The sequence below is a fragment of the Cucurbita moschata genome, unplaced genomic scaffold (genome assembly GCF_002738365.1).
Source record: "Cucurbita moschata cultivar Rifu unplaced genomic scaffold, Cmos_1.0 Cmo_Scf00030, whole genome shotgun sequence".
Taxonomy (NCBI): domain Eukaryota; kingdom Viridiplantae; phylum Streptophyta; class Magnoliopsida; order Cucurbitales; family Cucurbitaceae; genus Cucurbita; species Cucurbita moschata.
The window spans coordinates 868,512-894,467 of NW_019268546.1; the positions used below are offsets into that span (position 1 = coordinate 868,512).

The 25,956-nt window shown below is 36.9% G+C and overlaps 3 protein-coding genes across 5 annotated transcripts; all 3 read left to right on the forward strand.

Annotated features, from left to right (window-relative positions):
• The first annotated feature begins 3,488 nt into the window (after window positions 1–3,488).
• On the forward strand, window positions 3,489–8,785 carry LOC111464263 (synaptotagmin-4-like). Of its 3 annotated transcripts, none has more exons than XM_023108385.1 (12): window positions 3,489–3,784; window positions 3,892–4,008; window positions 4,407–4,508; window positions 4,886–4,936; window positions 5,240–5,360; window positions 6,129–6,250; window positions 6,348–6,446; window positions 6,569–6,649; window positions 6,737–6,822; window positions 6,935–7,160; window positions 7,244–7,408; window positions 8,223–8,785. In XM_023108385.1, the coding sequence occupies exons 2-12, from the start codon at window positions 3,904–3,906 to the stop codon at window positions 8,574–8,576; spliced, it is 1,512 nt and encodes a 503-aa protein (XP_022964153.1). In that variant the 5' UTR covers window positions 3,489–3,784; window positions 3,892–3,903; the 3' UTR covers window positions 8,577–8,785. The 3 variants fall into 3 exon arrangements, with proteins under 3 accessions (XP_022964153.1, XP_022964151.1, XP_022964152.1); XM_023108383.1 differs by having other exon boundaries at window positions 3,490–3,784; window positions 3,880–4,008; XM_023108384.1 differs by lacking the exon at window positions 3,489–3,784 and having other exon boundaries at window positions 3,794–4,008.
• Window positions 8,786–13,183: 4,398 nt separating this feature from the next.
• LOC111464471 (receptor-like serine/threonine-protein kinase At2g45590) lies at window positions 13,184–15,637 on the forward strand. The gene has a single exon (XM_023108683.1). It carries the CDS (start codon window positions 13,329–13,331, stop codon window positions 15,168–15,170), a length of 1,842 nt encoding a protein of 613 aa, XP_022964451.1. The 5' UTR covers window positions 13,184–13,328; the 3' UTR covers window positions 15,171–15,637.
• A 2,969-nt stretch (window positions 15,638–18,606) lies between these two features.
• LOC111464367 (UTP:RNA uridylyltransferase 1) lies at window positions 18,607–24,906 on the forward strand. The gene is made up of 6 exons (XM_023108549.1): window positions 18,607–20,036; window positions 20,381–20,737; window positions 21,043–21,266; window positions 21,486–21,549; window positions 22,362–22,561; window positions 24,490–24,906. Exons 1-6 carry the CDS (start codon window positions 18,795–18,797, stop codon window positions 24,698–24,700), a joined length of 2,298 nt encoding a protein of 765 aa, XP_022964317.1. The 5' UTR covers window positions 18,607–18,794; the 3' UTR covers window positions 24,701–24,906.
• The last annotated feature ends 1,050 nt before the right edge of the window (window positions 24,907–25,956 follow it).

Below are 25,956 nucleotides of genomic sequence, written 5' to 3' on the forward strand. Positions count from 1 at the left end.
AAAAAAAAGTACTCTGAAAGGTATCAAATAGCCCCACATCATTAAAGAACCTGACACATTACTTAGAAGTGTCTTATACAAAGGAACACAAAATGAGAATAGCTGCCTCTTAGTTCTAGTTAACTAGGGTTGTTTTTCCAGGTATTCCAAGGAAATTCTGTTCTAATAACGTTTTTCTGCGTATCAACGTGAATACAATTTAACTGGTTATCCCAAATAATGATTGACTCTTAAAAAAGAGATATAGTAAGTTCAATGATCATGTCTTGAAAAGTAATCGAAGTATACGGAAACTCACTTCAACATAGCTTCCCTTGAGAGGATATGTGAAGAAGTTCTTGAGAGCTTGGGATCTCAGGTCCCACAGCTTCCCTTCTGATATTTGGTTGCTTAAATTGTTTTTGCTCTATTGTGAAATAAACAAAAATGTGTGTGATTGTGATTATCATCCATGCTGCTAAATCTGCATTTACTTTGAGTTCCAATAGACTAACTCGTACGCATAGATCATACAGTGTCGTATTGTAAAAGAAGATAAGATCTAAAATATTAGAAGCAGTCCGAGACCACTACTAGCACATATTGTCTTCTTTGGGCTCTTCCTTTTAGGCTTCCCTTCAAAATTTTTAAAACACGTCTGGTAGGGAGAGATTTTCACCCCTTTATAAAAAAAATGATTTGTTCTCGTCTCAACCTGATATGGGATCTCACAGGCATACAAGAAATGAAAGTTACTATCTATACCAACAAGGTGCATTTTCTTTTTTTAGTAGCTCAATCATAGGAACTTCATGGTCAAGTATGTTTTGCTTTGACCAATTCTACTTTAGGTGACCTCCTTAGGATGCATGTGAGTGAACAAAATATGCTAGAAAGACTTGTATTGGTCTATAAGGATTGTTTTCACTCTAAAAAGCAAAAAGTAAGTAACGTAATCATGTGACAGGAAAATGTTATGATCATCAGATGTCGAATCTGGATTCTGAATCTTGATCCAAATTTTGGGTTAGATCGTTACAATAATCGGCGGTTATGACTTTGGAAAAGTGAACTCTAGTTTCATGAGATCACATGAAAGCAAAACTCGAAGGACATGCACATCTGAACTGTATAATTTAATTTATGCCGTTCATGTTAAAACATTTCGAAGTATTTTAAAGAAGTTGAGATTAAGTAAGAATATGAGGCGTGACATAGTTTTGTCCAAATATGTTAGAGAGATCATAACCAATATAGGGTGGGATAACAACATCAACTCATATAGCACAGATGAAGTAGTCCAGCCATGGTTGTTCACAGCTCAGAGAATAAGGTTAAAAGGACCCATATTGAGGATAGGGATAAGTACTTAACAAATGCATTCAAATATGGCCTCAATAAGCAAGATCTTATTGAAGTGTTTTAATGAATAATGCATTTTCTTTTGAGGGTGTTCATATGACCCGATAGTTTGACCAACCCAAACTATAAAGGTTGGGTTGGGTTAGATTTTTTTTCGGTTTGGTTTGGGTTAATTTTTTGGAAAATAAAAATTTCAGGTCGGTTTACGGGTTTATATTTCTTTTGTTGGGTCAACCTGACTACCCAATCCAAAATAGAGGTTGGGTGGGTGACGGAACTCTATTTAGGTTGCTCAAGTCACCAACCCAACTAACTTGAAATTTTGGGTCAATCCAAAAGTTTTTTTTTTCAACTCAACCCAATCCAACCCGTGTATGCCCCTATTTTGTTAAGTCTATCTCAATATTTAGTTTTAAGTTATTTAGGTTATTTCAATTAAACACATATAAAGTTAAAGACACAACTTCACGATACCATTAGCAATTAACGATTAAGATGCAACCCCACAATAAGATTAATAATTAACCATTAGGATGCTACATGGTTAACCATTAACAATTATGGTGCATGAAAAGAAAGAAATTTTCACTTGCACATCGTAAACATTGAATCTTAGTTCGATTTTATTAAGAATTAAAGTACACCAAGCTAGCAAGTACGAAAAGTATCTTTATAGTAATTGTTGTTAGCAAATTTCTTTGTTACATTCCAACCCTATGAAACTAAATCCACAAGATCTTCCTTTAAAGTAATTGTTGACCGCTAATCTCTTTATTGTACTCTGAAACTTCCTTCCCAAGAACTTCCGTGCCATGAATAACTCTACAGAAATAAAACTTCTGATTCTAGACTTTTGAAACAAATCCCTAGAGAATTTTTCATTTTGTGTATCTTTTGACTCCGTCCAAAATTTTACATTTATATGGATTTTTTTTAATTTAAAATATATTTTTATTCCATGTATCTAATATATTAATTATTTTAATCGGTAAGATTTCAAATTAAAAAAAAAAAAGTTTTTCTCTCTTATTCATTAACTATAAGGATCTATTATACATTTATAGTCGCACTCTTAAATATTGTATTATAAGTTGTGTGGATGAATATAATTATTACAAGGAAGTCAATTTTTCACAAATAATTCGTAATTACAACGGGTCAAAGGTCTATTTTACCCTTGTAATTATATCATTCACCGTAAGTTCTATTAATTCTTTGAGGAACCATTTATTTATGATCCAACCAATTTCAGGATTAGACTCAACTTAGTACGCTACGGGTGATCAAGCTAGATTAATAATACCAAATACAATCAATAAAAGCAAATGATGCTAAGGTGTCAACAAACTTGTTTATATATTAGATATTTTCTCCCCACATTTTTCTTTGTCTTGAATCCCATACCCCTATAATAATGGTGATTTCTCCTCGTCCACTAATGGGAAGTGGACTAGTCTCTGGAAATGTCCATTCCTCGATTGGAATTGAGAAATTTTTTGTCCCTATTGTTTGGTTATTAGATATTTACCTTGATTGTAGTTCCGTTTCTTACTCGAAAAATGAAGATAAGCTTGTCGGAAATCGCTGATTGGATTAATCCAACCAAGAGAGACACGAGAGTCTTTGGGCATTGTTTGGGTCGGGACTACCCTTCTTTCTTTTGAGGTGGGCTTCCTCTCCCTATTCGTAAGAATTAAAGAATACAAACTTAAAACTTTGTAACTCTAACGAGAAACCGAACTAATATAAGAAGCTAGCAAGAAAAGTATCACCTTTTGGGTACAAAGGGTGGGAGCTTTAAAAGTTTTATAAAATCATGATTAAATCTTTCATAGTATTATGATTCAAAAAAGGAAAGAACAAATTTCCCCTACCATTTAAGGCATTGATTTAGAAACAAGATGGAAAAGAATTATTGAGAGAGAAGGAAGAAGAAGGGAAGATCTAAGATTTTTTTTGCCTACTTTTTGTTTGTTTTTGCGAAATTGGATTGAAAGATGAACACGGGAATTTGAATTGAATTTGAATTAAATTTGAATTAAATTTGACTTAAATGCCTAAAAAGTAGAATGTGAGACCTAAGGGTGAAGATTTTGGTGTGTGTCCTACCATTTTCCCCTGTTCATCAAATCCCATGGCTACCGAAGTCCACTCTCTCTTAAACATCATCGACCCATTTGAAGAAACAAATCAACCGTTTCAGAAAACCCATCAAAACAAAGAACCTTTACGTTTCTAGAGAGAGAGAGAGAGAGAGAGAGAGAGAGAGAGGGGTGGGCGAAGGATTTAATTATTATCCCTTTTGAAACCGGTGCGAGAGTGACCCAATTCCTTTCGCTCACGAATCTGCTTCTCTTTGTCTTCACTCAATCGCTCGAAGCACAGTGACCCATCTCCCATTTCTGCTTCTTCTTCTTCTTCTTCTTCCCTTTCCTATTTTCTGGTACTTTTTTGTTCTAGGGGTTTCGTTTTCTTCTTCAATTTGTGTGGTTCTGTTCTTCGATCTGATTGTTTGTCTCCCTTTGTGTGGTTCTGTTCTTGGGGTTTAAGAACTCCGCGAAAATGGGGTTGCTGTCTGGGATCTTTATGGGGGTTATCTTTGGGGTTTCATTGATGGCTGGATGGCAGCATATGATGAGGCGCAGAAGCACCAAAAGAATTGCCAAGGTAACTCGTTTCTTCTATGTATTTTAGGATGTTTTTGGTGTCTCTTCAGCTTATCATGCTCAAATTTGTGTCAATTTTGGTTTAATATATGAATTTGTAGCTTCTTCGACGAGTTTCTTGTGATATATACTGATGTTGGGCCTGGAACTGTCGTCTTTTATAGACTTGACTTGATTGAATCATGGCTTCATGTCCAAATTTTGCAGTGAAAATGATTATTTGGGGCTTTTGGTAGCCTATAATTTTCAATAGGTGTTTTTTTAGAATACTATATGAATTATCTGGTCAGTGAAAGATAATGCATTTTGATTGACACAAAAATGTTTTGTATGAGTTAATAGTATATAAAGTTTGGCCATCACTTTGTTTTCTGAGAATGTGTTAATTTCATTGCACAGGCTGCTGATATGAAAATTCTCGGTTCTCTCAGTCGAGATGATTTAAAGAAATTATGTGGAGATAATTTTCCCGAATGGATCTCCTTCCCAGTTTATGAGCAGGTTCCTTTTCCTTTTATGTTTCTCCTTTCATTCTTTGTTGATCATTATTGTTGTATTGTTCTATAATTTAAAATGATGGTGCACGTGATGGAAGAACGATAAGTTACTTTTTGTTTGTTTTAACACTAATGGTAACTCTGGGAATATCAAAGATGTTGCTACTCGATGAAACTTGTTTTGTTAATGACTCCATGTTTCCTGAAGAAGATATTTTGATAATTGTAGGTCAGCTTTGTGTAGATCGTTTAGTTGAAAAAGAACACGTGTTTTTTGTTGGTGTTGTTGTTTATTTATCTTTGAGCAATATACTTAGAACTCATAGTGACTTATCGATACAAAATTTTGTACTTCGATTATGTTTTTGTTTATCATTTTAGGTGAAATGGCTTAACAAGCTACTCAGCAAGATGTGGCCGTTCGTTGCCGATGTAAGTTTCTTTGCCATGTTAAACTTTCTTTACACATTCTCCTTGTAAAATCTCTTCTTAAATCATGGTATTAGCAACTTGTGTGGCTTGTATTATACCGTTTATGAGTTTATCACTCAACTTTCTTTTAGGAATTCCACGAAAATAATGAAGGTATTTCTTGCAACATTATTAGTTGTTTTAGTTGTTTTAGTACTCGAGAATTTGCTAGTATGTTTAAATACTTTTAACTGTTCGATCATAATGCATTTTGATGACTCCTTGTGCTCTTTGAGTTTCCTGAATTCGTCTGCCGACTTGCAGGCAGCAGAGTTGGTTATAAGGGAATCTGTTGAACCTCTGTTGGAAGAGTACCGACCTCCAGGAATTACGTCGTTAAAGTTCAGCAAATTATCTCTTGGCTCAGTGGCGCCTAAAATTGAAGGTATGGTTCAAATTCTGTCTGATATATCGTTTTCCTTGAAAGAACCAGTCTTTTATGTCAACATGTTCGACATGTCTAAAAAAAATATGAACATAGTTCAACTAACTATCGTTAGTATGATTTGTGTTATGTGAGTCGGCAAGGCAAGCGTGATGCTTCCATTTGGGAACTGCTTTGAATAATGGAAGTTTGTTTTTTCATTAAAAAAAAAAAAAGTTAATTGAATTTACATACATTTATGTTGCTATGACTACAGCTCCTATTCTTCCAACTACCCTTGTTGGCTCTCTCTCTCACACACACACGGTGAGATCCCACATCGGTTGAAGAGGGGAACGAAACATTCTTTATAAGGGTGTGGAAACCTCTCACTAGCAGACGCGTTTTAAAACCGTGAGACTGACGGTGATACATAACGGGCTAAAACGGACAATATCCACTAGTGGTGAGTTTGGGTGGTTACAAATGGTTTTAGGGCCAAACACCGAGCAGTGTGCCAACGAGCGTTGGCCCTCAAGGAGGGTGGATTGAGAGATCCTACATCAGTTGGAGAGGGGAATGAAACATTCCTTATTAGAGTGTGGAAACCTCTCCCTATCAAACGCGTTTAAAACTGTGAGGTTAACAGCAATATATAACGGACTAAAGCCGAATATATCTGCTAGCGGTGGGTTTGGGAGGTTACACACACAGGCTGCCTATCTCCGTTTGTGAATTCTATGAAACAATATTCTCATATTGGGTATTAGAATTTTCTTATACTTGCAGGTATACGTGTTCAGAGTCTAAAACAAGGACAAATCACAATGGATATCGACCTTCGATGGGGCGGAGATCCAAGCATCATTTTAGCTGTTGAAGCTGCACTTGTTGCTTCAATACCCATTCAGGTAAGTGCCTAATACATGTTAAATTTTACCATGCTTCCCATTTGTTGGATCTAGTTGCCATTTATCTGACAAGTATCATATCTGTTTTCTGCTACAGCTGAAGGATCTTCAAGTTTTTACAGTCGTTCGGGTTATTTTTCAACTTGCTGAAGAAATACCCTGTATTTCTGCTGTTGTTGTGGCCCTACTTGCTGAGGTACCTTTTATTGTAGCATTTCCAGTTGTTGGATATTAATTAACATAGTAAATGAGAGGGTATGGCTTAAAGTGATTGAACATTAAAGAATGGTATTTTTTTATTTCTATGTTTTCAATCAGCCGGAGCCAAAAATTTTATATACTCTGAAGGCTGTTGGTGGAAGCCTAACTGCTGTTCCTGGACTTTCAGATATGATTGATGTAAGTTTCTTACCATAACAGTTCTTAAAGTTCAAAAGTTTTTACTTTTTAGCTTGAGTTACAGTGTTCTACATTGATTATCTGCAGGATACTGTGAATACAATTGTTAATGATATGCTCAAATGGCCCCATAGGATTGTTGTTCCAATCGGCGGCATACCTGTCGATTTAAGGTTACATAATTTTACCTATTTTGCTTCGTGGGTCGAGTAAACATTTGGATGATATTGATCGGTTTCTGCTGGCGTTCCTGAGCATTTGTTTTCTGTTTTAATGAATTTGCAGTGAGTTAGAGCTTAAACCACAAGGAAAGCTTACTTTGACTGTGGTGAAAGCTAACAGCTTGAAGAACATGGAAATGATAGGGAAATCAGATCCTTATGTTGTTGTGCATATTCGGCCGCTGTTTAAATTCAAAACAAAAACTATCGAAAACAACCTCAACCCGGTTTGGGACGAGAAATTTGAGCTGATTGTAGAGGACAAGGAGACACAAGCAGTCATCATTGAGGTTCTGGAGCTCTCCATCTCTCCAGTAGACGTCGATTCGAACTGGTTGTGGTAATTTATGATGTTTGTTTAATCTTTGAATAGGTTTTTGATAAGGACATTGGTCAAGATAAGCAACTGGGGATAGCGAAATTACCTCTGATTGATCTTCAAGCAGAGGCCAATAAGGAGGTTGTGTTGCCATTGCTTGCATCGCTTAACACGTTGAAAGTGAAAGACAAGAAAGATCGAGGAACTGTTACGATCAAGGTAGAGTTCGGTACTTCGATGGAAATATGTTTGGTTAACTATTTCTTCTTCTTGTACTTTATTTTGTTCTTACGGGGGTTCTATCATTTAGAACTACTGAAATAGTTCTTAATCTTTTGAACCACTGGAATAGTTCTTGAAATTATTGGATCCCACGTTGGTTGGAGAGGGGAACGAAACATTCTTTACAAGGGTGTGGAAATTTCTTCCTAGCAGACGCGTTTTAAAAACCTTGAGGGAAAGCTCAAAGATGACAATATTTGCTAACGACGGGCTTGACTGTTACAAATGGTATCAGAGCCGGACATCGGGTGGTGTGCCAGTGAGGATGCTGAGTCTTGAAGGGCGTGGATTGTGAGATCCCACATCGATTAGAGAGGGAACGAGTGTCAGCGAGGACGCTGGGCTCCAAAGGGGGTTGGATTGTGAGATCCCACATCGAGTGGAGAGGAGATTGAGTGCTAGCGAGGACGCTGGGCTTTGAAGGGGGTGGATTGTGAGATTTCACATTGATTAGAGAGGAGATTGAGTGCTAGCGAGGACGCTGGGCCTTGAAAGGGAGTGAATTATGAGATATCACATCTGTTGAAGAGGGGGAACGAAACATTCTTTATAAGGGTGTAGAAACCTCTCCCTAGCATACGTATTTTAAAAACCTTGAGGGGAAACCCGAAAAAGAAAAGCTTAAAAAGGACAAATTTGCTAACGGTGGGCTTGACTTGCACTGTCACGAGCTCTTTAATCAAAGTTTTTAAAACAACTCGACTGATTAAGCTGCCAAGCTACTTATTTTTAATTTGGGTTGTGTGCACAGGTTCATTACCATGAGTTCAACAAGGAGGAGCAGTTGATAGCTCTGGAAGAAGAGAAGAGGATCCTTGAAGAGAGAAAGAGGCTGAAGGAGGAGGGAGTTCTAGGTAGCACAATGGAAGCACTGGACGGAGCAGCATCTTTGGTTGGGTCTGGTGTGGGCATGGTGGGCACTGGCATTGGCACTGGCGTTGGCATGGTTGGAACCGGCCTTGGTGCTGTTGGCAGTGGCCTCTCAAAGGCTGGAAGGTTCATGGGGCGGACCCTCACCGGTCAATCTAGTCACGCCAGAAAGAGCAGTTCTTCTTCAACCCCAGTAAACAGTGTCCAGGAAAACGATGGAGCGAAGCCATTGTAGTTACATTCGTCAGTGTGCAGCGTGACAGGTAGGAATTGTGTAATATCAACTGGGTTTGTATCGTTTAAGATTCTTGTGTGTATCGTTCTTCGACCCGTAGTGTTCATGTTTTCTTTTATTTATTTGAACTGGATATGAACTGGAAATGTCTGCATAAACACTGTAAAGTTCTTCCCTAGAATGTGAATTTGTTGAGATACTGGTGAAGACATTGATGTGCAAAATAGATTTGATAGGCTCTTTGAAAGACAACACCTTAAAGACGAGGTGACGGGTCTGCCATTCTATAGCGCTCTTTCTCCCTCGACCAAGGCAATAGGTTCAATCGACTCTTCGTAGAGCCTAGAGATCTTTGTTTACCCCGTCCTAAACTGGGTGGAGAATCCTCTTTTAAACAATGAAAGGAGAAAGGAGCAATGAGAGATTTTTTTTCGTTAACTATAATGTCAAATTATATTGAAAAATGAAAACTATAAATTTATTTGGGAATGGAAATTGAACTAGGAGGTTGGGACGTAGACGTGGTGGTATTGCGCTCTAGCCCATGTGTTAGAGGTTGGATTATGCACCTACTATCTAGAACGTATGTAGTAAACAATTTAGCATGGACACGAGAGAGTCTCATGCTCAAGTGAATCCGGATGGATGGATATTTGGAATGTCTCGATGAGATGATCGACATATGGGTTAGTTCCCAATAGATGTGCCCGAACAAGCCAAGATGTCTGATGTGTCCCGAGACATGGGACAACATCATAGACTCAACTCATTGGAACGATGTATCTATCAATGAGTTTAACGAAGTGTCTAACCCATTAAAAAACACTCATAATCTAGGACAAAACTTTTCGTTAGCCACCTAACATGATCCACCCGAAAATCACTTGTCGTAACCACACAAAGTTCGTGACTAAACCACACCTAAACAACAAATAAGTAATTGACACGTAACAACAAGATCAAAATCATTGATTTCTTTTGTTAGTTAGCTTAGAGTTAAGAGTTGAAAGTGAAAGCTAATACCACATTTAATCATATTTTTGTTTGTTTCCTTATACTCTTCCTTCTCACTCAAACGCCTAAAAAAATTCCCTTTGTTTCCGTGAAAATTACGTCTCTTCTTTCTTTAGCTAAATTTTATATCATTATAGTTCGATATACTGAAAATTGGACGTTGGGCATCTAAAATTTAGTTTATATTTGCTTATTAGACATCGAGTGCTGTGGATCTATGCCTAAGATTCGGAATTTGGATTCAGCACCTGATGACCCCGACATTCCCTTACATCCCACTTTGTTGTCATTCATGTGTTTTCTAGAAAAATCCATAGGAGGTCACATGTAACATAGAAGTGCTCCGAACAAAATACACTTAACTTTGGAGTTCATGTGATTGAGCCATCGAAAAGAAGAGTGTACTTTGTTGGTATAGGTAATTTCGGTTCTTTTAAGTTTTTCTTTGTCATCCTATTCTTAGGAACACTCTCATTCAAATGTGGTCCCGAGTCATTCATGTACCCCTCTTTCACCCAGGTGTCACATACAGTGAAAAAGAACGACATTTAGACATGTCAACTTTTCGTCCAACATTATAATATTTTTTATTTTAGAGATAATTTTGAAACAATTATTAAAAGTCTTTAAAAAAATTAAAATGGAATATTTTTATATATAATTTAGTCGATAACTCTCATAAATATAATTTGTACACATCTATATAAAAGGGCATAATTGTCAAATGGGTTTTGAATAATTAATGTCTAAATTAATTTAAGAAATTCAAATAGAATGTCTCTATTGCCATGTTGACTCTATTTAATTTTTTTCATTTATTTGTATTATTATTAATATTTTATTTAAAAATGGAAACTATATGATATAATTGTTTTTCATATGAAATTACATCATCCAATTAAATGATTAAAGAATATATTTGTCAACTTTGATGAGAATATTAAATGAATTATTGACTAAACTTTAGTTTATATTTTTTATGATTATTGTTGTTACTCTAATATATGATTGGAATTTAAAATGTCTTATAACAATAAAAATATTTGAAAATTTTCTTAACATATCCCTTTCCCTTGCTTTTTAAATTTAATGATTAGTTTTTATTTGCATTATTTCTTAGGCTAAATTTAATGTCTTGACCCGATGCCGACCCACCACCTATTTCATTATCCGCACATCGACTTGAGTCGACTCTAGCGCCTCGGCTCACTCCCAGTTGGCTTCATGCGATCAACTCATCTCACTTTCTCAACTTAGGTGACTCATTTTGAAATCTAATTGTTTCTGAGCCGATTTTGACAGTATTTGAAGCGTTTGAGGTCAGTACAACCACAACCACAACCACAACCACAACCTCTGTTTGGTCTATTTAAATTATTTTTTAGCCAAAAGTTGAATTAATTGATGTCGTTAGATGAATCGAATCATATGTTATGCTTTAACCCGATAGTGTGAGTTCACGTAGGTTGATTTAGATTGCAAAGGACAATTTCAAGTTGGCACCATAGCTTAGGCGGACTAAGTAAGTGATTTTACTCTTGACTTGGTTGGATGACTTGCTTGTTGTACGAACGACACATGTTCTGTGACCCCTACATGTGTAATGTTTTATGATTGTTTGATGTGTGTTATGTTACGTTTAAGTTATGATATGTGTTTTGGCGTGATTACAAGTTATGTTAAGTTATATTATGATGTGATTACACTACGTTGTAAAACTATATCATGAATTATTATGTATGTATATCACATAAAGACGTTATGTCTAAAAAGAATGGAGTTGTACATTGCATCATAAGTGTATGATTTAAAGTTACAGAGATCTCATGTAATTTTGTATATCATGTACATCAGGATACTTCTCACATTATAATTAGTACGAACATGTACATTGTAATATCTATATATTTCTCTTTGTAGTTCCGACAGCATGAGCGTATGCTAGCTGAAAGGCATGCCTAGTGGGTACATAGACACCCACTTAGTGAGTCCATGTGTGCATGCGTGGGTCATGTATAAAGAAGTACTAAACATATAATTTTTACTCGACTCCAACAGTTAGCAATCAAAGTCATGACGTTTTTTATGAAAAAATAAGTCCTATCATGATCATATGTGATTGCATTTCTCGACCCCAATAATAGAGTTATTTTGACCATATCCTAGAAAAACGTCAGAGCAGCGGTTATCCGAAAAGGATAAAAAAGCAGAGTGCCTTAAACAGCTCAAAACCCACCAGAAGTTCCATGTTTTCCACTGTCCTCTGCCTTTGCACACTCTTTTCTAGAGAATAAAACTTGATGCCTCTCTCTCAATCTCTGAATAATTATTTTTTTTTTTTCAAAAAATAAATGATGGATTTTAAAGTATTATTATACAGAGAAAAAAACAAAAGTGGTCGGATGCAATGTACTTATATATTAACAATTTATATATTCTTTTAATTTCCTTGGTTTTTAAATTTTATATATGTTTTTTTCAAAAATAAAAAATAAAAAATTAAGGTCCAATTTTAAATGATTTATAGAATTAATAAATTAAAGAAAATACATTTAATTAAAATTGAATTAATATTTGTACGCTTAGATTGCAAGATAAGGGTATGTTTCTCCAAGAGAATATCTCGATAATAACCATCGGGAAAATTAAAATTTTTAAAATTTCCTACGCGTGGTGCAGATGGCGCGTGAGGAAAGAAGGCAATTCAGTCACGTAGATCCCACCACCGTGTATTCATTGAGTACTTTAATTAGGGAATCACAAGTCAATCCCACGCTCATAAATAGACACTTGTACTGCACCTCCTCCCTTAACTGCTTCCTCCGTATTCTCTTCACATGCGGGTTACGCAACAGCAAAAACCAACCAATTAAGAGGCGGACACGTCTTCCGTAAAATCGGGCTCTTTGACTGTCACCGTCTCAGAAAACCACGTTCCCGTGAGCGAGTACCCAACTCTCTCTTAAATCAAATTAGTAATTTAATCTACCATTACAAAAAAAATTAATCTTATTTTAATTATTAATTCTTTTTAAATGGTTCCCTTTTCTTTGACTTTCCCTTTTATTTTTTAAAAATATTTATTTTAATCATTATGTTATTTTTATTCTAACGCCCTCACGTTCCAAGAGACATATTAGTTAAAAACCTCTATTTAATTTATAAGAACTCACTCGAAACAGAGTAAAAAAATGGCTAACAGTTTTAGTTAAATGAGTCTAGGACAAAGATCCAATCTCGACTACCCTCACTATTATAAATAAATAATTTTTAAATATACAAAAATATATAAAAAATTTTACGAAGATGGACACAGAGAAGGTTTCCTCGTCCCTCCCGCCACGTCAACATCTCTAATATTAACGTGTTAAAATAGACATTTCTCGAACTAGAGTGAATAAATTGAGGTTTGGGAAGATTATGATTCAAAAATATGAAAATTTAAACTTTGGACTTATTTATTTAATTATATTTATGTTGATATATAAGATGAGATATTCCGACCTCTGACACGTTACCAAAATTTTAAATTTTAATTAAAAAAAAGTAATTATTTTATTTAAATTTAAATTTTTAAATAAAAATTCACAGTTTCAACAGAGAGAGAGAGGGAGAGAGAGGACTTCTTCTTCGGCTCAAATTCTCTGTCAGAGTTCAGTCTTTAAGCTCTCATTCTCCATAACAATGGACCTGTCACTGTTCTAAACTACCCTCTCTTCTCTCCACTATTTACCAATTATGCCATCTCCCTCCGCCGCCGCTCCGCCGCTCACTGCCGACCACCACCACCATCACGTCCGCCCGAACCATCTTTTCATCATCTTAGCTACAGCCTTAACCGCATCGCTCATCATTCTACTCTTAACCATTTTCCTCATCTACCGGAAACTCTCGCGCAACCGAACCGCGCCTTCAGAAACCCACCAAGAAAATCCCCCAAAACTCCCCGGCCGATTCTCCTACTCCCTCCTCCGCCGCGCTACGGCGTCGTTTTCCCCCTCCAACCGTCTCGGCCATGGCGGCTTCGGCTCTGTCTACAAGGCTGTCCTCGACTCAGGCCTCTCTGTCGCCGTCAAAATCATGGACTCCCCCGGTTCTCTTCAGGGCGAGCGCGAGTTTCACAATGAACTCTCCATCGCCTCTCGTCTTAATAACCCTAACATTGTCTGCCTTCTCGGTCACTCTTCCGACCGGCGCCGCCGTCGACTGATTTTGGTTTATGAGCTTATGCCTAATCGTAGCCTACAAGATGCCCTGTTCGACAGAAAGTGCCCTGAACTCATGCCATGGCGTAAGAGGTTTGAAATTTCTCTTCGTATTGCTTCTGCTTTACAGTATCTTCACCATTTTTGTACTCCCCCAGTGATTCATGGCGATATTAAACCTAGTAATATTCTGCTCGACGCCGATTTCGAGGCTAAAATTGGGGATTTCGGCCTTGCGAGGCTGAAATCGGAGGAGGAAGATGGCGGTGGCGGAGTTAGAGATGTTGGAGATAATGGATCGATTTTGGAGGAAACTGAGAGTGTCATAGATCGTTTGCCTGATAGTTGTGTGGTTACGATTCTTGATTCACCGGAGATGGTAGAGACACGGGCGATTGATGATGAACAGATGGTAGAAACACAGGAGAGGAAGAAAGGTGGGTCTGGGAGGGATTGGTGGTGGAAACAGGAAACCGCCATTGATGGTTCAGAATCTGGTAGAGTTAAGGATTATGTGATGGAATGGATTGGGAATGAGATAAAAAAAGATAGACCCAAGAATGAATGGGTTGAATCTGAAAGCTCCATTGCTTCTTCAAGTGGGAAAAAAGAGCAGAAGAAGCAAACCAGGAGATTGGAATGGTGGGCTTATTTAGATGATGGAAGAATGAAGAAGAAAGAGAAGAACAGGAAGAAGCCAAGGGAATGGTGGAAGGAGGAGTTCTGCGAGGAGCTTGCAAGGAAGAAGAAGAGGAAAGAGCTCAGCTCAAAGAGTTGCAGGGACTTATGGTGGCAAAGAGATGAAGATTCAACCAAGATGAAGAAGGTCAATAAGAACAGTAAAGGCAGCATTGATTCTTGGTTGGATGGAAGAAGAAACAGCCTAGATGGAGGAACGAGCGACATCCCGAAGAGTGGAGGAATCAGCAGCACGCCTAGTATGAGAGGAACCGTTTGTTATATCGCCCCAGAGTACGGTGGGGGCGGGCAGATATCCGAAAAATGCGATGTCTATAGCTTTGGAGTTTTGTTATTAGTTCTAGTGTCCGGTCGACGACCATTACAAGTAATGGCATCACCAATATCAGAGTTCGATAGGGCAAACCTCATCTCGTGGGCTCGACAACTCGCTCGCAATGGCAAACTCTTGGATCTCATCGATCCATCCATTCATTCCTTGGATAAGGAACAGGCCTTACTTTGCATCACAATTGCATTGCTATGCTTGCAAAGATCACCATCCAAACGCCCAACAATGAACGAGATCGTAGCAGTTCTTTCAGGTGAGGCCGAGGCACCTCTCTTACCGTTCGAGTTTTCGCCATCCCCACCGTCGAACTTCCTCTTCAAGTCTCAGAGGAAAGGCACCAGGTGAGTGAAATTAGTTGGTATACACCATTTTGGATTCATTGTAAACTCTCTGCACATGGTTATGGGTGATGATCTGAAACGGATTCAAAAGTGAATGGCAGAGGCCATGATTTTGCCAAAAAGCTTTTCCATGATCTTCAAACTTCAAAATGACTTCTTCACTTGAAAAAGGTCATCAAAAGTTGACATTCTTTGCCTTTTCTGTGCTGTGTGCAACCTTTTAGGCCAAAAAGTGTTGGTGGTGGGGGGGGAAGGTCCATTTGGGTCACCCAAGTTCATAAAATCATAACCCATTCAGCCTCTGAATTGTAGGGTAGGGTACCCTTTGAGGAATTATTGAATATGGCTGATATATGTAATTATGTTATATGGTCAGTTTTGCAGTAAATGTGTCGCCAATTTTAACATTTTGTATTTGAACTATATAGTAACATTTTGTTACAATTTAATGCACGTATTTATTTGTTTAATTTAAATTGATTTACAACAAAAATTAATTAATAAAAAAATACTTTTAAACTTTTAAAACTTTCAATAATACTCGCCCCTATTAGCTTTGGATCCAAGTGTACTTTGTTTCAAAAATATATTTTAACTTCAGAAATGTAATAGCCGAAAAATAAATAAACAAATAAAATAAAAACTTTATAAAAAAGAAATAGTTAAAATAATAATAATAATAAATTAATTAATTAATTAAAATTAGAATTTAAAAAAAAAATCATTTCCCTCTCTCTCCACTAATCCTTTGTCCCTTCTCACAATTATACCCATCAGACCCAAAAAAAACATTAAATCTAAGAAGAAGTACAATGGCTATTGCAGATTTAAAGATTTTTGTCAGTTATTACGGTAAAATCCTATCTCAGTTTCCTTTTCCTTTATAGTTTTGATGATAAGAAATTAATTTAGGATCAAATCTTCTTTCCTATCTTAACCTATGTAATAATTAGATCCCATATGCAATTATTAGATTTTTGTTAGCATTTTAATTATAAGTTAGATTCAATAAAATTTTAGATGGCAAATCTATAAACCAAGGGAGCTTAGCCTGTCCTTAAAATTGGTCAGTAATATCTGTTTACACCATTGAAAAAACCTATTTACAAAATGAAAAAGATTAGAGAGGGAGGAAGATTGAGGAAAGATTTGTTAAACAGTATTTAAGAATAAAAGGAAATATCAGCCAGTGACCTCCTCTCAATTTTAAAACCTATTTACAGAATGAAAGAGAGAGAGGGAGATTAAGGAAAGATTTGTTAAACAGTATTTAACGATAAAAGGAAATATCAAACGGCAGTGAACTCCTTTCAATTTTGTGTAACAAGAAAACATAAATTTTGATTATAGCAGTGAGCTTCTTTAAATTTTGTCCAACAGAAAAGATCAGAATTTTAAGATGGCCCATGTAAATTAGAGTAATAATTTTACAGAGATAAAACTTGAAACTGATGTCATGAGCTCATATAGGTTGACTCGGATTTCAAAGGACGGAATCGAACTTTCATTAAAGATATATTTGTGACAACGACTTAAGCTATCCAGGTAAGTGACCTTACTATCGGCATGACTATATTTGATGTTGACACGTGCCCTGTGATTCTGTACGTGTCATAAATATTGATATGTGTGAATTGTCTGTGGATCGATATGCTTCCTATATGTTATGTTATGTTATGTTATAATATGTGGTTTGTATGATAATAATTATGGTACGATGTGCTCAAGGATATGTTTGAGATAGAGTACGAGAAGGATGCACAAAACGAAATGTAACGATAGAAGTAAGATACGTTCATGAAACGTTAGAGTTAGGTTACATACCGGAGTGCTATGGATAGGAGAGATTGATGAAAGAATACGGTTAGGTTATGGGTAGAAAGGGATAGGTTTGTGATAGATTGATAGAACGATAGCGTTATGGTACGTTCTTGTGACGATACGACTAAGGTATGTCACGTAATGATATGTCTGTGATAGGTATAAGAACGTTAAGGCTATGGTAAGTTAGAGAACGATATGACTATGAAGTGTTTACGTATGACTTGGTTATGATATAATACATTGTATGCTAGATTATTGTGCTTAAGTACGAAATCATGTGAACGTGAATGTATGTTATTTATGCTGCTTAGTTGATGTGATATGAATGCATGTGACGATGTGTGGCCCTTGTACGATTATGGCTTGTTGTATGAGTATTGGAATGTAATTGAATGAATTGTATGACATGAAATACGGTAAATTGCATGATACATAACCCCGCTAGGAATATGTATGATATGTAACGAAATGAGAATGAGAATGACATGTAAGCATGAAAACGTGACACAGGGTTATGTTCATTAAATGATGACTGTGGGACTAGTAGGACCTCATGCATATTGTGTGATCATGCATTTGGGGGGATACCCCTATCCCATCACGAGGGTACGGACGCGTACATTCAAATGGCAGGACAACAATCGTTATGCCCTACATAGCGCTGCCGTGACGGTTTTAGTTTTAACGGGTCCCGGTGGGCCCCTAGAGCATGCCCACTAGCTAGGGACAGTGGCCCAGCGGTGTGCGAACTAGCTGGTGAGCCCATACTCGCACGTATGGGCTGCATGTAGAGTATATGGTACACGTCCACGATTACCTGTTAGGATTACACCGTAGGGAAAACGAAACGAAATGAAAGATAGGTCTCATCATTTCATTGCATGTGATTGTTGCATTTAACCCCAATAATGGGGTCACTTACTGAGCATTTCTTTAAATACTCATGTGCTACTACATTTTTCAGGTTAAGGCAAGACATTCCTGTACAGCTGACGACGGCATCGCAACTCAAGATCATAGCACATGCATAGGATAGTGACATTTATATTCTTAGACTTAGGATAGAATAGGATGTTTTAAACTTAAACGCTTATTTATTTTATTTCGAGTCTTTTGTTGTGTCGTTTTAAAGATGTTTTCGAAACACGTAAGTCAATGGCTGTGTTTTAAGTTAAAGGTTATGTCTTATGGAATTTAAATAAATGATTCCAAATAACCCTTCAAAAAAAATTTAGGATTTAACTAAAATTATTAGAGTTAAAAAATTTATAATTGGAATAATTTGGTTAAATCTAAATATAGTCTGTTTTAAGTTGTACAAATATTTAGGGTTAGAAGGACAATTTTATTAAATTAATTTATTTAATGATAATTATTAAGATTTATTATAAAATAAATTGAAGCTACAAAATTAAATTAAATTTTTATTAGTTAAAATGATTTAAAATAAAATAGGGAAGGATAGTAATAAATATTTTTGAAAATATTTGATTTTGAGGTTAAAAGAAATGATAAAATTAAAATTTGATTAATAATAAAAATAAATAGAGGTTACGTGTTGTTAATTACTTCGTGTTCTTATTTGGAAACGGGAAAAAAAAAGAAAAAAAGAGAGAAAAAAGTGATTGGCAGCAAGAAGTTGCAAAGCAAATCGGATCCCAAATTTTGCATAGTCAATGAAGATTTTATGCTTTGATATTTCCTTCTTCCCTCCAATTCTTACTCATTCTTTGTTGCTTCTCCTTCCACTCGCCCTCTCTCTCTCTCTCTCTTTTGTTACTGACCGCCGCTGACTCGCCCTACCATGGCCGGCGACGCTGGTGGCGACGGTCACTCTCCCTTTCCCCCACCTTCTAACGGCGGAGAGTTTCTTCTCTCCCTCCTACAACGACCCCCCAATCGCCAATCGCATCTCAACATCAATCCTCAGCCTCAGCCTCACCTTCACCCTCCCCCTTCCCTTGATCCAGCCGTCGCCGCCGTTGGCCCCTCCCTTACCTCCCTACCGCCGCCCTGGCCTTCCAGTGGGTCCGATCTTCTATACCCAATTCCTCTTTCCCCTTGGTCACACTCCCACCAGTCCTTGTCTGCTCCTATTGCTCCTAACTTTGTGGGGTTTCAACATCTTCAGCAGAACCCTTTTCCTCTTCCTCGGAATCAGTTTGGGGGAGCCCAATTTGCGGCGAGTCACAGTTCGGGTGACCTAATTCAAGGGGGTCTTGGGGGTGCTGACGATTTGAAGAGGCTAGGGCTTCGTGGAAACCATGATAGAGCGAATGGTACTGTTCATAACCTTACGCAGCATAATGAACTGGAGAATAAGCTTCAGTTTGGCTCTTTTTCTCCCACTCAATTTTCTAGGGTTTTGGTTAGTGGGAATAATAGCTCTGCCAATGATTTAAACCGCGAAGTAGGGTTTAGGGACCCAATCCCTAATGGGATGAATAGAAATCAGGGATTGGATTCTCATGGGAATTCCAATTTCATATCATATGGGAATTCGATTTCCAATGCCAATGTTCATTCCTTTCGCCGTGGAGAGTTTGATTACTCAGAGCAAGAAAGAGGGCGTGTGCTGGGTGAAAACTACAATTTTCATCCCTTGGTGAAGGTGTTGGAGCCATCTGGTTTTATGAGCAAGCCAAAGGGAGGAGGGCATTTGGATTCTGTGAACATTAGAAGGAGAGATTTTGATCATGTAGTAAATAGAGAGAGAGCTAGTTCAAGTCAACTTGGGGAGGCGTTTCACAGGCTCGAACTTGGTGCACAGCTTCATGACCCTGTACGCCCTTCTAGGAGTGATCTTCATTCAGCATCAGCATTGGATATGGAAGAACGTGGTTTGAATTTGCATCCCGATTTTGCTGAAGGCAGGCCCAGAGATAGTCATCAGGGGCGTGGTTGGATGAGAAAGGATGTTGATTCAACTAATGGTAATGACAGCCAGGAACTGGAGAACAATATAGGCGAACAGCTTGCTGATTCCTTGTTGCACGAGGAGGAACCTGATGAGAAAAGCGATGCTAAACACGTGCGTCGTGAGAAGGTTGAATATTTCTCTTTTCATTTATCTTGTATTTTTTCTTACAATGCCTTTTGTTGTGTGGAAACATCACTGTTGAAGTCTCACGTATGAATGATAAGATACTAAAAATGGATTTTATTGAAGGAAAGAGGCATACCATTTTACTCATCATCTTAACGTTAAGATTGTATGCCCCATGAATTTACAAACTTGCATCTTTTCTAGAATATTGTACTTATGTCTTCAAATGAACAACATGTGAGAAAATTCACCATATAAGTTTGTATTGAAACATTTGTGGTTAGGGTATTATTAATATTAAGGGTCAGATTGGAGACAAAATTTATGTGAAATTGTCTACACAGGATTGCAGGGGGAATCGGCTACTTACACACAGGGAGAGGATCTCTCGAAGACATATAAAGTGCCGTGGTGACATAGATATGTTGAAAGTTCCTCTTCTTGCAATTTATGAATCTCTGATACCACCTAAAGAAGAAAAGGAAAAACAGATGCAGTTATTAACATCACTAGAGAAGTTGGTTGTTAATGAATGGCCTTGTGCTCGTCTATGTCTTTTTGGATCATGTGCGAACTCCTTCGGTGTTTCAAATAGTGATTTAGATGTGTGTCTTGTGCATAGAGATGCTGATATTGACAAGGCTGAGATCTTACTGAAGTTGGCAGATAGACTGCAATCAGCTAACTTCCAGAATGTGCAGGTACTTGGATTATCTACCATTCAGAATATTTTTCTTGGTTGAAGTTGAAACGTCTTGGTAATGATGTCAAGATGTGTTTATAATTGTATGTTATATTTTAGTTGCATGCGTCATACGAGCTTGCCTTCTGTTCTCCGATGTACGTGTATCCTTTTTAGGTGATGAAATAAGCAGTATGCTTGTATGAAAATAACAAAATGGTGACGTAATGTTTGGATACAACCTCAAGCGACGTTCACTATTATGCACACAAATAAAAGCTCTTTAAATTTCTATTATTTGACTTCAAGTTGCTATGTTTGTAGGCCCTGACGCATGCAAGGGTTCCTATTATAAAGCTTAAGGATCCGGTGACTGGAATATCTTGTGACATATGCATAAACAATGTTTTGGCTGTTGTAAATACAAAACTTCTCCGGGATTATGCACAAATAGATGTGAGATTACCACAATTGGCATTTATTGTGAAGCATTGGGCTAAGTCTAGAGGAGTGAATGAAACATACCAGGGAACACTTTCTAGCTACGCGTAAGTTGTCAAACTTTATGGAATTCTTCTACTGTGCAGTATGATCATGTTGTATTAATTAATCTTCTATCATGATTAGAGATTAGTGTCACTATGATAAGGATACGAACACGTAATTTCTTGATTTTCGAGAGTTGCGAACATTTCCTACATTGTCAAGTTTTCTAATTTCACATGTTAACTTGATGGAGTATGCTAATATGCCTATTATCAATTCAGGTATGTTTTGATGTGCATCCATTTCTTACAACATCGAGACCCTCCTATCCTACCTTGTTTACAGGTTTGTATCCAAGTCTCTTAATATATGCTCACAGTCCGAATTTGGATTTTAAAATACTCCTTTTACGATGACCATCCATTCTCATGGGTGGCTATTCTACTATCTACATATGCTTATCTGTAGAAATAAACATTTTAGATATCTTTTATTCAAGCCTCTAGTATGAAATAGGTAGATAAGAAGCAAAGAACTAAAAAGATGAAAATTGAGCATAGAGGTTAAGTGCATCCCTGTTCATGTCAGCAGTGGTACAATTCTTAACATGTACAAGCCGCTGGAATTTTATGCACTCCTTAAATAAATGGTATTTCTAGGACCCAAATGACCTGCAAACCGTAATTTTATTGTGTACATTGAAATCACGATTATAAACTTGATTTTGAAGGCAAGAACAACTTTAAGAAAAGGTCATCATTTAAAACATACTACAAGAAAATAAGAAAAAACAATTTTTAGAAAACAATTATCCAAGTAGACTTTTTGTTTAACAAAAGAGAACTGTTTTGGAAACAGTTCGAAAAGAAGCCCTAAGCTGTTGATGGTGTACTATAGGAGCTACTTCCTTTTTCTATTTCAGTTATTCGTTATGGGTATTAATAATTGTTGTTGAGTTGCTCAATTAGCTCTATTTAATTTATGTCCAATAGTTTTAGTTTGATATGTTATGTTGTTTGGATAAGATGTCTGTATTCTTGATAATAGATTAGCTGACCAACAAAAGTTTCACGTTTGATATTTATATTTATATAAGTTTATCTGGTCGTATATTTTTATTATTTGCATTTAGTGATCAGTATATCCCTCCACCACAGGAAACGAAGATTGTTACTTATCATGAAATTGTTGATAATATTGAATGTGCATACTTTGATCAAGTTGAAAATCTGAAAAGTTTTGGATCCAATAACAATGAAAGCGTTGCTCGACTCGTCTGGGGATTCTTCCATTATTGGGCATATTGTCATGATTATGCCAACACCGTCATATCCATTCGTACTAAAAGCACTATCAGGTAAGATATGTGATATAATATTTGTTTACATCATTATATGAATGAGCTTTTAAATTCAGTGTAACTGTTGTTAAGGAATAATAGACCAATGATAGTTTTTTGTTTTGGTACTAAAAAACATGATGCTGGACTGGATTAAAGAGGTAGGTGTGCGTGATCCTTTCCTAAGCAAAAAAGTAGAGGTCTTAAATAACTTGAGTTGGGACCTTTTACAAACTGGTTAGCATCAGAAAACTCGTAAGATTGTGGTATTCTTGTTAGAAAACCACCTATCTTGAACCTATGACTTCAAAGTTCCTGAACTTTGTTCGGTGGTTTTTGGTTTTACGCTTCTGGAAGTATGACGCTTGGAATAAGAGATGGATGGGCACAATTCTTAGTGGAATATTTGGGATAAGGAGACCCTTTGATTTGCACAGCCTTTTTGGTTAATTTGTGGAATATTTGGCTCGACAGAAGTATGATAGTGTCATATTGTCTCTCATTTGCACCCCAATTTGCTTTGCAAATTAGAGGAAGGGTGAGCATAGACAAGAGAGTTAGTTATGTAAAGAAAAGATATGTATGGTCGTTTATGAGCAGTAGTATTATATACAAGCAAATGAGTTAGAGAAGCGAAGAAGGTCGTTGTGAGATCCCACATCGGTTGGGGGAGGAGAACAAAACATTATTTATAAGTGTGTGGAAATCTCTCTCTAGCAGCTGCGTTTTAAAAACCTTGAGGGAACCGAAAGGGAAGGCCCAAAGAGGACAATATCTGCTAGCGGTGGGCTTGGGACTGTATCGTGTCTCTGTGGAGATTACATTTCTGAATAGGAGAAGTTTTTAGAGATGTCAAGAGAGGTCTTGAGGGAGGTGTGAACTTTGGTTAGATTTAATACCCTATTCCGAGTATCTTTTGGTCATTGCACTTAGGGTATTATGCCTGTAGCAATGTCGAGTTTCATCATCGTTTAACTATTAGTTGTAGTGATTCAGTTGAACTGCGTTAAAACCCCTTCTAGTGAAATTCTTATCAGTTGATTCTCTGTTTAGGCAAGATAATTGACAATCATCTCCACTAGCTGTCCTTCTGTTCGGGGCATATGCCTCATGTCTAGCAAGTGAACAAAGCAAGATAAACAAAAATGAGATTTTAGTTGGATCCACTCTGTTGTTCTTCTCATTACAGGGATTCAAATGGGAAAATGGAAAAGAAAGAGAGACCTACAACTAAATCTCTCTCTTTCCAGTTCTTTGTTTTTGTTTTTGTTTTGATAATACCCTGTCTTGAAAAGGAGAGGACTAGAGGCCTACAAAGGTAAGTGCTTATTAGAAGAAACAAGAGAATTTTCAAATGGATTGAGAGTGCCCATGGAAGGTCTGTTTTATACCAAGGTTTCATGCCTTTCTTCGATGTCCGTGACCGTGTCGAAGAGTTTTCTCATCTTCTTAATCTCGTAATTTTTTTGAGTGGTATCGGTCGTTTTAAGTCCTTCTGTAGTGTTATCCATTTGTTTTCCTTTTATTTATATCAATAAAAGCTTTTGATCTCTCTATTCTCAATATGTTTCTTTGCTTCCTAGTATTAAACTTGCAAGATATTAAAATTTTCATCATTTTAGTCTTTCTATGCTCTCTTTATGGATGGTAAAAAAGTCTGAATTCTGCTGAAGGATCTGAGTGACACCTGGGGTTCTTTTCATTTAACTCTAGTTAGTTGACTCTGGTTAACTTTTGTTCTTACTTTTATTCTTACTTTTATTCTCAGATCCAGCCCTCTTTTGAAATAGCATTGAAACTTCTACTTTGTTTCTGAGTAGTTAATGAGCTTTAGCTTATTGTAGCCCAAAATTTTAATCTGGGGAGTATGCTGATAGATATAGATATGGCTCTTCATCTCATTGTTGTCTTTCTTATGTTCATCTCATTGTCAACTGAATATGCAGCAAGAGAGCAAAAGATTGGACGAGGAGAATCGGCAAGGATCGTCATTTGATATGCATCGAGGATCCATTTGAGACGTCTCACGACCTAGGTCGAGTTGTCGACAAGTACAGTATCAAAGTTTTGAGGGAAGAATTTGAACGTGCTGCTATTATTCTACAAACCTATCCAAACCCGTGCGAGAAGCTCTTCGAACCCTTCATCCCGAGTTAGCACTTCTTTTTTTCTTAATTATCAGAGAGCTATTTAAAAACACAGTCATTATTATGTTCATAGCTAATCAAGGTTGTAAATTGCTTGCTATGGTCTTTTTTTTTTTTTTTTTTTTTTTTTTTGTGCTTATTTATGTCTCAAAGTTTGTTTGGGTTTTTGTAAAAAGATGTTGCGGTGATCTTTATACCATCTAGAATTTTGATTTTCCCAGTTTGTAATATTATTTCTAGCAAGAAATTCCTTTTTTTTTCTGCTGACGTGGCATTTTTCTAATTAAAAATTAAGTATTATTGTGATCACTTTTATGCAATATTAAATATATGAAGAAAAATAAATTTACTCTTAGGATTGAAAATTAATTTTTGTTTTTTCTAAATATATTTTAAATTAGCTGTTAGAAATGAATAATCCGGTTAGATGAAATGCACCAAAACCAAAGCAACCCCACCTTGAGTGAAAGAAATGAATTCCCCAAATCTTCGGCAAATCCAAAGAAGGCTTTTCTGTACATTCATCACAAAATCTTGATAGATCCCAATACACCCAATGCCAGATAGCTGCTAAGAAGCACTAATCCAGAAAACACAATATGTGCTCCGGCCACACCTTCCTAACTCCAAATACCCGGGGATTCGTTATAGTCCCTCCTGTGATACTCCAACCAACTCCCCCTAAATTGGTTATTCCTAAACGGGTCATGAAGGGTATAACAAATAGACCTTGTCTCCACATTGGATCAAGACCAAGATTAGAGGGATAAAAAACAAACGGCTAATTCGTATAGGGCTATTGAACCGGCCCAACTAGCAACTAATTTAGTATGCATTATATAAACAGAAATGAACAACAATGCCCTTGCTATCTTCAAAGGTAGATGAACAACAATGCTTACTTGATTACCATACACATAGTGAGTGGATTGGTCCTTTGGAGCTACTACTGATTCCTAGGATGATTAGAGTTCCAAAGAAAGGTCAAAGAAGGGAAGGAAGAAAAGACATGCAATGAATTGAATAAAGAAGGCCGGCAAGGTAAAGAAAAGATAGAGCTCCAGACATAGTTTTGAGTTCAGGGCAAGGCGAGCTCTCGTTCATATATGCTTGAAAACAGCAGGACCTTGTGATTCATCTCGCGTCCTATCTCCACACCTACTTGTCTCGTTACAAGTGCTAAGACCAATCAAATCCGAATCATTCTACCAAGAAGATCTTAACCAGACATTTAGTAGTCACACTCTTGTTTATTCTGCCGGTCGA

Bases quoted from the DNA above. Each gene is read 5' to 3' on its own strand.
- LOC111464263 (XM_023108385.1), top strand. From the start codon at position 3,904: ATGGGGTTGCTGTCTGGGATCTTTATGGGGGTTATCTTTGGGGTTTCA. The intron at 5,361-6,128 runs GTATGGTTCAAA...TTATACTTGCAG, and splicing joins AGTGGCGCCTAAAATTGAAG to GTATACGTGTTCAGAGTCTA. The intron at 6,823-6,934 runs GTTACATAATTT...ATGAATTTGCAG, and splicing joins GGCATACCTGTCGATTTAAG to TGAGTTAGAGCTTAAACCAC.
- LOC111464367 (XM_023108549.1), top strand. From the start codon at position 18,795: ATGGCCGGCGACGCTGGTGGCGACGGTCACTCTCCCTTTCCCCCACCT. The intron at 20,037-20,380 runs GTTGAATATTTC...TTGTCTACACAG, and splicing joins AACACGTGCGTCGTGAGAAG to GATTGCAGGGGGAATCGGCT. The intron at 21,550-22,361 runs GTTTGTATCCAA...CCTCCACCACAG, and splicing joins CTATCCTACCTTGTTTACAG to GAAACGAAGATTGTTACTTA.
- LOC111464471 (XM_023108683.1), top strand. From the start codon at position 13,329: ATGCCATCTCCCTCCGCCGCCGCTCCGCCGCTCACTGCCGACCACCAC.